The following is a 12,905-nucleotide window of genomic DNA, read 5'->3' as shown; positions in this document are numbered from 1 at the left end:
CTATACATCATCTGAGTATTTTATCCAATTATTTTTAGTACTTATTGCAAATATGGTAATCCTATACAATGTTCAAAGGATGAAAAAGGACATGAAAATGGACATTTTATTCATGCTTTAATAATACCTAATTTATATACATGAGCACAAGTCAATTTAATAAAAACGAGGCAACATTTGTTCTGATAACATGAAGAATATTTTTCTGTATTGGCTTTTCAGTTGGTTCAAGAGTTGAGATTCATAACCTCCTGATAAATGGTAAATTTTTATACTAAATTCTATACTTTGAAAAGAACCAAAAACCAGAAAGGCAAACAATGTCTTTTTTTTTTTACCATTTCTACCCTCTAATAATATATTCATCTAAAGTAAGTCTTTTATCACTGTTTAGAAAAATCCTTTATCTTCTACCATACATTTTTATTACATTTAATAGTGGCATAATTTCATCTGTAATTCACTACATATGCATTGTCAGTCCAATACTTTTTTCCCCTGGAAACTTGACTTTGAACCTGAAAAGTATAAACTGCCAAAAAGTAGACATACTAATAAGGTACAAAATTGAAATTGCTTTCTTGAAAGCTATACAACTTCTATTAAGTTATTTTGATTTATGCAATGGATAGTAGGATTGCATGCACAATAATGGAACTCATACTTCAATATGTCATCTTTTTTCATAATCTCCAAAACTAGATGCGTTTTTCTTTCAAAGATATATATTAAGAGGATTCCAAAAAGTTGAACAGTAATTAAGTCATTTTACTTATAGCCTTAAATATTACTGAATAAAGATGGATATAATAAGGCAAAATACATTTATGTTATATGCTTCATGGATAGAAATATCATATACAAATTAAATTCTGACACTTCCAAGTGTTGAAAATGGACAATAGGGCCATGAAATACAATTAGTGCCTTTGCAAATGGATATAACTCCTAGCAGTTTAGAAGTAATCAGTAAAATTGAAGTTGCATATATGTTGTGACACGGAAATCCCACTTGGAACATAAACTAGAGAAAGTTATCCCACACGTGCTATAGAGGCATGTTCAAGAATGTTCACTGTAGCATCATTTGTAATAGAATCTGCTATGGCCTGAATATTTGAGAAATAACAACTTTCTTAGACATAACCAAAACTACAAGAATAATTGCCAACATATCTACTCTGTAAAAAAATAAAAGAAATTCCTTCTGGCAGAAATGCCATATCACAGGTTGAACATATAAAATGACATGAATAGCACTGGAAATGAAAAATGATGGTACAATAAAATACCTTTTGTCACTTGTAACAAAAATAATAGACAAAAAAATACTAGACGAAATGCAACACGTAGTATATGTTTATGTCATATTTAAAAGAGTATTACAATAATAGCACAAAGGAGAGGAAGAAAGAATTGGGAATATAAAGTTGTAATATCCTTACACTACATGTGAAGTAGTATAGTATTAGGTGAAGGTAGATTGATAAATTAAAATGTTTATTGTAAACCCTATGGCACCATTAAAAGAATTAGCAACAACAACAACAAGATATATATATAGTAAGTCAATAAAGGAGACAAGGTGGAATCCCAAGAAAATGGTCAGTTAACGCAACAGAAGGCAGAAAAGAGGGGAAAAAAGAGAAAATGAACACATAGAAAAGAGATGGAAAGATAATAGATTTTAATTTAACCAGACCAAAAGTCATATTGGATGTGAATGGTCTAAGGGTACCTGTTACAGGACAGATATGGTCATACTTGGTAAAAGGAGATAATCGTAGGTCAGGTTAGAATTTAGCTTCTGAATTATAAAATAAAAATTATGCAGTCTCTATGCATATGATTACTCAAATAAAACAAAGTAATATATATATTTAAGTCTAATTTTTTGCAAGCTTCAATTTAGATTATAGAAAATTGAATTGTTTTGGTATTAACATATGTGTTCACTTAATATTACTTTTCCTGTGTTGGAAAAAATTAACATGCAAAATAAAACATGTTCTTTAACAAGATACTTAACCCTTTCTGTGTTTTAAAACTTTTAAAACTTCAAGTAATAATTAGACACAAATAGATAAGCGATATATACATATATACGTGTTAGGACAAATTCTTTTTATCTATCTATCAATCTATCTATCTATCTATATATATCTGTCTATTAGCATGTCTGTATTCACACAGGAAATATAAGGTATTCAACTAAACACAGAGAATCTAGAAAAATAAGCAGATAACTAAATGTGCTATCTGGGAAAAGCCAGGTGAATTCAATAAAGCAATTTGTGGCTTTATTTATACATTTTTTATATAACTTTGTATTTTACAGAATTCAAACCATTCTCTAACAACAGCAACAACAACAAAAACAATGGTATATATGGACAAAACTTAAATGTATAAGGGGAAAGTGCTTAATTCTACAGAAGTAAAAATATGTAAAAAGTAGGGGCATTGCTCTAGTAGAGAGCCTGGAGCACGTAGGGGTTTCTGGTTTTAGATTCTCAAATAGACCCCTGTAGCCTCTCCTCAAAATGCCCAGGGCTCAATATAAGCACATGGGTACACTTGAGTGTTTCATTCATTGTGAGTTCAAATTATTACACTCTCTAAATTGCAATCCTGTCACTTCCCTTCAGAAATATCCTGTTCAGAAGTGCTCCCTCACATTAACGGGCTTTACGGGTTCATTGACAGAGCATTGTATGGGAGCTTCCTTAGAACCAACTCGTACTGTTTAGGAGTCCATTAAATCCTAAAATTATAGAAGAACTATTTTCACACAGAAATGCTGACTGCTTCCTAAAGTTAGTACTTCAACAATATTTGTGGGAAAGTCTATTGGAAACTAGAGAACTTGTCCCTATGCCCAAATCCCACTGGTTGGTTCATGTCATTTATATTGTTTATTGTTTATTTATATTGCTTATTGTTATACTGTAGGAGAAAAGTTGGATTTACTAGCTGGCCATCAAATAAAAACAGTATTAAAACTAAAAATAGTTCTCTGATGAAAACTCATCAAATATTTATAAATTCTCTAAAGAAGGAAAGTACTTAAAACCCTATCTAACAGAAAAAATAATTGAAGCGGAGTACACAATAAAAATAGGACATTTTCTATTAGTGGATATTATACATTATGGTTTTGTAAGCGTCAAAGCTTTTCTCTCCATTCTTATCTTCCTTTCATAAAGGATATGATGTTAAAAATTTTTATTTTATTGAGTCTTGATGGATATATTCTCCATAATTTTCTAAATTTATAGTAGCTGTGATTGTGTTACCAGCCAGCCAGCCAGCAAAGGATTACAGGTTGACCCATGACACAAGAAGGAAAACAAACTGTCTTTATGCAGATTAACCATGGTACAAAATTTGTGGCATTCTAAAATGCAAACAGAGATGTGGAAAAGAAGAGGAACATAGCAGACCCAGAAGACAGTTTGCTTGTCTTAGAAACTTCAGAATTTTAAGGCTAATAATTTGGGAATGATTTTCAAAAAGTTCTATCTATTTCTCCTTTTTGTCTTTGTGATAATGAATAGTATAATGCCTTGCTTGAACTATTACAGTTGATACCAAAATGTCTTTTATAGTTCTTTTCTTGTTCCTCACATTTTATTTACTTTTTTATATAGCAGCCAGAGCCCATTTAAAACCAAAAACACATGTCATTGCCTTGTACTCTTTTATTCAACAATACTCCTGCTTCCCCCAACCCGACACACAGCGACATTTGTACCCCTGGTAAAATAAAGGAGAGCCCCCTATGGGTTTAATTATCATATACCTGAATGAATCTCTGGCATCACCTCTTAAATTCTTCTGCTTGCTCATTTGGGCTCAGCTTGTCTGGCTTTCCTACTATTCCAAACCTCACTGCTGCTCTGTGGCCTTTGACATTGCGCTCGCCTCTACCAGGAATGCCTTTGGCTACATGCCCATGCACTCATTTCTTTCAAGTCAGTGCTGAAACACTACTCTCCAGAGAGGTATTTCCGGTCCTTCTTGTCTAAAAAACCATCACCCCATGTAACTCTCTAATCACTTAGACTGTTTCAGTTTTCTTCACAGCTCTCCTTATTATCTGATTTCATGTCAAGCATCTATGCATTTATCTTATACCTTGTCAAATAGAATAGAAACCCGGTGAGTGCAGATATTTTATCCACCTTGTTCACTGCAGTATTCACCACAAATAGAAACATAACTGCTCTGGTAATTGCTTTGTAATCTTTTCTGAATATATGGATGAATGAATTAAAAACTACTGAAAATAAAAGTGCTCCCTGTCAAGTTTATTGTCATTTTAATTTTTTAGGCAATGATGATCCTCAATGGTGATGCTAGTGTTTAATACCCTCCCCTGGATTGTGAGTGACACCTGTTAACTTCCTTCTAGATAGACTATGGCAGTAGAATATGGAAAAGGGGTTGGACTATCAGCCCCACTTTTTACAATGTTGTTTGAAATTAAGGAAATCTGGTCCAGGAGGCTCTGACTTTAGTCTCATGGCAATAAAAGATGTCAGTTCTCCAAATGAGATGTCACAATCAGGAATATCTGGCCTTTTAATATGTGATTAGCAAAATAATTATTGTATTCATGGGAAATACCTAATTCCTGCAAAATGTGTGGCCAAAGTTGGTAAGCCTATCTGCACTCAGATGGCTGGCATACCATGGTGTGTGTGTGTGTGTGTGTGTGTGTGTGTGTGTGTGTGTGTGTGTGTGTGTAATAATGAATAAGTAAATGAATATAAATTGCCAAAAATAAAAACAAAAGCATAATATTGAGGATCAACTTGAAAAACTATTGTGGCTTTGACCAGAGCATGACATTAGACACAGACAATCTTCAACTGTGACCCATTGTGACAGCAAAGTTATTGATAGAGTTAACAGCCTGATTTCTTAGACTGTTTTGTCTATTGTACAAAAAGAAAAACTGACTCTTTTAGAGGAACTGGCACTTTAAAGGTATCTTCAGTGTTTCTTAGAAACTTGGGGATTGCAGGAAGAAATACTTGACTTCCCTCCGATAATAGCAGGAGACATTTGGTTACCGGAAAATTTTGAAAGACTAGATCATAACCATAATAGAAAAATATATTTGAAAGCAGTGTGGTAGGATAGTAAATGCTCTATCAATCAGTTTGATAAAATTAAGGATATTTTGAAGATGTATTGATTTTTTATTTTGAATAACAAAGTACAATAATATCAGTGGCTTAAAACAGCATTCGTTTATTAGTTCACAGTCTATAGATCAGAAGTTGGGAAGGGTGTGTTTGGGTTCTCTGCTCAGGCTAAATCCAAGTGGGAGCTAGTTGCATGTTCATCTGCAGTTCAAGATCCTCTTCCAAGCTCATATCTGTCATTGGCAGGATTTATTTCCTCAGATTTGAGAACTGAATTTCTGTTTGCTTCCAGGCTGTCAACGGAGGACTACTTGCAGCATCTAGAAGCCACTCTTAGGCCCTTGTCCTGTGGCTTCCTCCATTTCAGCAATAGGGGAGTTTCATAATGTTAAATCCCTCTCATTCCTTGACTCTCTCAGACAGTCTCTGCTGCACCCAGATAAAGAAGACTCCGCTTTGAAAGGGCACATATGATTAAGCTAGGCCTACCCAGACCATTTCTCAATCTTAACGTCAACTAAGTAGTAACCAGAGTTGTATCTACAAAATTTCTGTTGCCACATGAGGTTGCATAAGCACGTGAGTAATATCTCATTGGAGGAAAGATCATGGGAGCCACCCTAGAATTCTGCCTACCGCAGAAAGCAAAATACAGAAGACGAAAAGCACAGGGTTTTAATTCTCTTGGTCTATTATTAGTGATTTCCAATATTGATCAGTAATATTATACTTAAGAAGAATAATAGTGTGCTTAAATATTTGACAGCTAATTGCTGTATGAATAAATTGCAATTTGCAATGACCTCAAAATCATCATAAAATTAAAATAATGTAAAAAAGTTATGTCAATTTGCAGTCTATCTATTAATCTTAATGTATCTTACCTAGAATTCAAGTAATGAAAAGTTGGTACACGATAGTAGTGTTAATCCAGTGAAATATATGTTAGATAGGAACATCTATAGTACACTAGTCAAACTTGCATCCAGCAACAATGTAGAATGACAAACCATAAAAAGCTTTACAGACTTGCAATAAAATTTTCTACTTAGCTACAGTATTCATATTTGTGAGAGGCAGCATTTATAATTTAAGAAAAGGGAAATTGGGAAATAAGTCCATTTGTGTATTTCAAAGCAAAATGTATTATTAATTTTATTACATAAGTAGATTAATTTGCTTGGAGAACAAATTTCCTCTCTTTGGAATTACATTATTTTTTTATTTACCCTTAGGGGAAAAACATTAAAAACAATTATACTTGTAAATATATATTAAAACTGAATCAGAACAGATTAAGTGTAGAAGTTAAGTAAGCTTCATATTTACTTAGTAAAGAAAAACTATTGAATTAAATAGGAAATTTTCTTCTGACAAAATAAATCATAAATATGTTGATAGTGCATTTGTTTGAAATAGAGTTTGTGTCTATTTTTAAATGCCTTTACTGAGAAATAATTTATTCACTGAAACACACTCACATTAATGTTCCATTTGCTCTTTTAGGATTAATTTGGAGTTTAGTCATATATTTTATGAATATGTTTGATTTTTTCCCATTTTTTCTTATGTTCTCTTTAAAGAATGATTACTGTTCACTTGTTTAGTATAGCATATTCAGTGGAAAAGGTTCAACTGACAAAAATACAACAAATAATGAGTAAATGTAATACAAAAATGCAAATATATCTGATTTTTACTTGTAATCCATGTAGATGCAACTAATTAAAAGTAGTATCTTTTCTCTTTTGCCTGACCAGTGCAGGTATAAATTATAATAAAAGACTAATACTTATGGCCTATGGAAATAATAAGGAACCATCTCTTTTTGCTGTTGCCAAATTGTTAGAAACGGGTCTAGTTGGGCACCTGGTCTAGTTGGTTGAGCGACTGCCTTTGGCTCAGGTCATGATCCTGGAGTCCCGGGATCGAATCCCACATCGGGCTCCCTGCTCAGCGGGAGTCTGCTTCTCCCTCTGACCCTCTTCCCTCTCGTGCTTTCTATCTTTCATTCTCTCTCTCTCAAATAAATAAATAAAATCTTAAAAAAAAAAAAAAGAAAGAAAGAAAGAAACGGGTCTAGTTAACATGCACCGAAGAGAAATTCTTTGGAGACCTCTACCTGGCCATCTACTTGAGGTCTGCCAGCATCCAAACTCTCGAATGAGTGAATGGGGAGCAGAAGCTTTAACTTCACTTATTAAAGCAGGATTAACATTTAACCATGATCCTCCACTTTCACAAAACCAGAGGCTGCAGTTGCTTTTATTGAACCCATTAAAGGAGATGTCCAGTATTAACCATCCAGATACCCGACTCAAGCAATTAGAATGTGTGCTGCAGATTCTTCAGAGTCAGGGAGACAGTCTTGGACCTGAATGGCCATTAGTGCTTGTAGTCATGGGAGCAATCAGAAATGATCAAGGAGAATCCTTGATACGAACTGCATTCCAGTGTCTTCAGTTGGTCACGACAGATTTTCTACCAGCAATGCCTTGTACGTGCCTGCAGATTGTTGTAGATGTTGCAGGTAGCTTTGGACTTCATAACCAAGAACTTAATATTAATTTGACTTCAATAGGTTTATTGTGGAATATTTCAGATTATTTTTTCCAAGGAGGAGAAACTATTGAAAAAGAATTAAATAAAGAAGAGGCAGCCCAGCAAAAGCAGGCAGAAGAGAAAGGAGTTGTTTTAAATCGGCCTTTCCATCCGGCACCACCTTTTGATTGCTTGTGGTTGTGTCTTTATGCAAACTTGGGTGAACTCTGTGTGGACCCCCGTCCTGCTGTGAGGAAGAGTGCAGGACAAACTCTGTTTTCAACAATTGGTGCACATGGAACTTTATTACAGCACTCAACATCGCACACTGTTATTTGGAAGGTTCTCTTTCATCTACTGGGCCGAGTTTGGGAGTCTTCTACCACTGCAGACAAAGAAAAGATTGAGTCTGGAGGTGGCAATATTCTCATTCATCATTCAAGGGACACGGCAGAGAAGCAGTGGGCAGAGACCTGGGTTTTAACATTGGCCGGAGTAGCAAGAGTCTTTAACACTAGAAGATACTTACTGCAACCTTTAGGAGATTTTTCAAGAGCATGGGATGTTTTTCTTGATCATATAGTCAGCAGCACTCAGCAAAAACAACGGAGTATCTCTGGCTGCACTGAAAAGCTTCCAGAAAATTTTACAGATTGTGTCCCCCGTCAGAGACCCAGATAAGCCCGAGACACCACCTGCAGTTAATGTACCTGTGCCTGTCCTTATAGGGTCCATATCAGGCCCTGGCCTGAGCAGGCCATTTGTAAGAACAGATTCCGTTGGAGAGAGACTTGGAAGATATAGTAGCTCTGAGCCACCCATAGTTACCGATGAGCTTGAAGATTTGAATCTCTGGTGGGCTGCATGGAATACCTGGTATAGAATCAGATTGGAAAGCACTAAGCCTCCTGTTACTTTTGACAAACTGACTTTCATTCCCAGCCAGCCTTTCCTTACCGCTTTAATTCAGATATTTCCAGCTCTCTACCAACACATAAAAACTGGTTTCAACATGGATGACTTGCAAAAGCTGGGAGTCATGTTACACAGTGCTGTGTCAGTCCCAATAAGTTCAGATGCATCCCCTTTCATTCTTCCATCTTATACTGAAGCAGTTTTGACAAGTTTACAGGAAGCTGTGCTTACAGCTTTAGATGTTCTCCAAAAGGCCATCTGCGTGGGGCCAGAAAACGTGCAGATAATGTATCCAGCTATATTTGACCAGTTATTGGCATTTGTGGAATTTTCCTGTAAACCTCAACAGTATGGACAGCTAAAAACCAAGCACACTGCAAATGCAAAATATAATCAGGCGGAATGGGTAGACTTGAATTATGTACCGTTTGCTGAAAGGTCTTTAGAAGTGGATTTATACCAAAAAACAGCCTGTCACAAAGCAGTCGTGAATGAGAAGGTACTCCAGAATATTATTAGGACACATAGGGTTCCTCTCAGTTTGAAATATTCCTGCCCTTCTAAAAGCACATGGAGATTAGCAGTATCTTCTCTCCTCAAAGTTCTTTCTCTTGGGCTACCTGTTGCCCGGCAGCATGCTTCTTCTGGAAAATTTGACAGTATGTGGCCAGAACTAGCCAACACTTTTGAAGACTTTCTCTTTACGAAAGGCATATCTCCAGATAATCTCTCTATTCAAAAATTTCAAAGAAATGAAAGTATTGATGTTGAGGTAGTTCAGCTTATCAGCACTGAGATACTACCTTATGCCAATTTTATTCCTAAGGAATTTGTTGGTCAGATAATGACTATGCTTAATAAGGGCTCAATACATTCTCAGTCATCTTCATTTACAGAAGCAGAGATTGATATTTGTTTGAGAGAGGAATTTTCTAAAATGTATTTTGAAACATTGCTCCAGTTTTCCTTCAGTAACAAAGTCACACCTCAAGAAGGCTACATCTCACGAATGGCACTCTCAGTGCTTTTAAAGAGATCTCAAGATGTGCTGCATCGTTATATAGAGGATGAAAGATTAAGTGGTAAATGCCCTCTTCCAAGGCAACAAGTAACAGAAATCATATTTGTTTTAAAAGCAGTCAGTACTCTCATTGATTCACTTAAGCAAACTCAGCTTGAGAATGTTGATGGAAATACCTGGGCACAAGTGATTGCTTTATACCCAACTTTAGTAGAATGCATCACCTGCTCATCTGCAGAAGTCTGCTCTGCACTTAAAGAGGCACTAGTTCCTTTTAAGGATTTCATGCAACCAGCAGCATCCGAAGTTCAAAATGGAGAATCTTGGTCAGCTATAATAATTTTAAAGAAGAAAGCTATCTCAAGAATGTTTGATCCTCAGTGAGTCTTCTATGAGAAGGACATTTCTTACTACAAATAATTCTTGGGAGCTGGTGTTGGCTTCCTTTAATTATACTTACCTGAGTTCAAGAATTCATATTACAAGCTTACATGTCAACAAAGGCTCCTGAATGAGTAGCAGTGGAAGCCTTTAGTAAGTTAAGCTGATGGAGAGTTAATACTACATCATACCTGCTACTTTATCTTCAACTGGTGATTTAAAAGTGAGCTTATGTACAGTTTGTGGTATATGTGTTAACGATGTACTTTTTAAAAAGAAAGAAAAGATATTTCATTCAGTCAGATTTATTAGGCTGGTGTTTATGCACCCTTTTTCAAGTATAAAATTGTACTAAAATTTTATGCAAGATGGTACTGTAACATTCCATATTATCTATAACCAGCCTTGTAAACAGAGGGAACTGATAATACCAATCTATCTAAATTTATAAATAAATTATAAAAATAAATAATATTTATTTTAAAATTTAAAAATTCAGTTAAATAGCCCAGTTATTCAAAGTATATGATGATTTCTTTATCAAATCAAAAGATTTCACATTGTAAGCATTTTAGAAAATGTCCATAGATTTCTGCTAAGTTTCATAGCAAGACCATCTCATGCCTGATTTGCCTAATAAGTGTAATACTTTACTTGGATTGAAAGTAATAATTTTGAAATTTAAATATATATACATATGTATGACTCTGACAACATTCCCAAGAGAAATTAAGACTTTGATTTTTATTATTTAGAAGACTTATAGTCTCTGCTACATGGTATCTGCTCAGTTGCTCTTTGTAGAGTCCCACCACAACTTCCTTCCTAGTAATCACTTATTTCATGTTAAGTATCTACTTTTTTTTAAAGTTTTATTTATTTGCCAGAATGAGAGAGAGAGAGTGAGAGAGCAAAAGCAGGGAGAGTGGCAGGCAGAGGGAGACAAGTTTCCTTGCCGAGCAAGGAGCCCAATGTAGGTCCCAGGACCCTGGGATCAGGACCCAAGGTGAAGGCAGACGCTTAACCGACTGAGCCACCCAAGTGTCCCTTAAATATCTACTTTTAAAAGTATCCTAATATTTTGTATTTATGTGTATGGCCTCTTCTTCCAAGGTCAAAAGCTATGCTTGAAGATAAAATGAAGAAATAATGGACTGACATTAGAAAAATGGTAGAGTAGGCAGTTCCAAACTTATTCTCTCACAGACAAAATGGAAGAAAAAAAGCAGAAACTATCAAACCAACATCATTAGAGCTTTGGAAAACAGTAAAAGATTTACAGCAACTAAGAACATGCCGAATCAGGAACAAGGCAACTTGGAAATGCTAGGAAGGATTTTTGCCATTTTTAATTGACCTTGACTTACTCCCTATCTGTTTCAGTGGCAGTCTTCAAATAGCAGCAGCCTGTGTTCTCAGTGTGGGACAATGGTTTCTGGTTTTGGAGAGGCCAGAGCACACTTATTTGCAAATTTATATATATAATTTGTTCGACTGCTCTGGGACCTTCCTGATGAACTCACACAAGGTGCTCATCTTTGTATGCTTAACTCAGAATTTAGGCTGGAAAAGTAGTTGGCACTGCTCAGAAATGCCACAAGTGAACTAACAACCAAAATATACCTGAAAGGAAAGATTATGGTCAAGGCATAAATAGCCAAGAGCCAAGAAAGAAAAGCTGTGGGGATTTTTTTTTTTTTTTTGAGGGTTTGGAATTTAAGGCATTCAAAAGTGACTATTGAGGAATTTACAAAGTGCCTATGGAGAAATTTAGAGACATGTGCATGCCCCAGGCAACACACATGCTTAGAAAAGACCTTGCAAGACCCTTAACTGACATGGTAGCTTGATTCTTCTGTTCTTTGTTTTGTTATTTTTAAATGATTTTATTTATTTATTTGTCAGAAAGAGGCAGAGATTGAGCACAAGCAGGGGAAGGGGCAGAGGCAGAGGGAGAAGCAGGCTCCCCACTCTGAGCAGGGAGCCTGATGCAGGACTCAATCCCACGACCCTAGAACCATGACCTGAGCCGAAGACAGATGCTTCACCAACTGAGCCACCCAGGCACCCCTCCTCTGTTCTTTGGAAGTCTAAATAAGTGTTTGAGTACTTCCGCACTGAACCAATCTGGAAAAACAGAGGAGAGGTATTAGTTTGGGTTTTTTCTGTTGTTGTTTTCAGTGTGTGTGTGTGTGTGTGTGTGTGTGTGTGTGTGTTTTAATTCCTTGCATCCAAGGAAGTCTCTCTTAAAACATGAGCTAAGGGAACAGAGACTTCAGTGACCACAGAAAAGAAAGAATCCACTCTGTGCAAAAATAGTTTGAAAAAGTCAATAAATCTTTAGTACTCAAAACATAGCAAACATGGGGGAGGGAAAAATCTTATTTTCAGAGTTACCAGACTAGAATATTAAAATGTGCATTTTCCAATAAAAAAATACCATAGCCATAACAAGAAAGAGAAACACCACTCATTCAGGGGGAAAAAAATAGATTGATAGAAACCATCCTTGAGGAAGAAGCCTAGACATCCAACTTGCTAGATAAAAACTTTAAAACAACTATCTTAAATATACTCAGAGAACTAAAGAAAAAATATTGAAAAATGACCAAATGATAGAGGAACAAAATGAATATATTGATAAAGAGATAGGAATTATAAAAAGGAATCAAAAAGAAATTTTGAACCTGTAAAGTACAATATTTGAATTGAAAATTTCACTAGAGGAGCACAACATAAGATTTGAACAGGCAGAAAAAAGTATCAACAATCTTGATGATAGGATTATTGAAATTATCATGTCTGAAGAGCAGAAAGTAAAAAAGAATGAAAGAAAGTGAAATAAAGGATGAAGAGACCTGTGAAACACCATCAGGTGGCCCAATGCACACACT

General features: G+C 35.4%; 1 protein-coding gene across 1 annotated transcript; it reads left to right on the top strand.

Annotated features, from left to right (window-relative positions):
- The first annotated feature begins 7,241 nt into the window (after positions 1 to 7,241).
- Positions 7,242 to 10,014, top strand: LOC113920493 (protein MON2 homolog). The gene is given in 2 exon segments (XM_027590697.1): positions 7,242 to 8,275; positions 8,277 to 10,014. Coding segments are annotated over 2 exon segments (2,772 nt in total).
- The last annotated feature ends 2,891 nt before the right edge of the window (positions 10,015 to 12,905 follow it).

This window comes from Zalophus californianus, chromosome 3, assembly GCF_009762305.2.
Source record: "Zalophus californianus isolate mZalCal1 chromosome 3, mZalCal1.pri.v2, whole genome shotgun sequence".
Taxonomy (NCBI): Eukaryota; Metazoa; Chordata; class Mammalia; order Carnivora; family Otariidae; genus Zalophus; species Zalophus californianus.
This window is presented reverse-complemented; position numbering and strand designations above follow the sequence as displayed.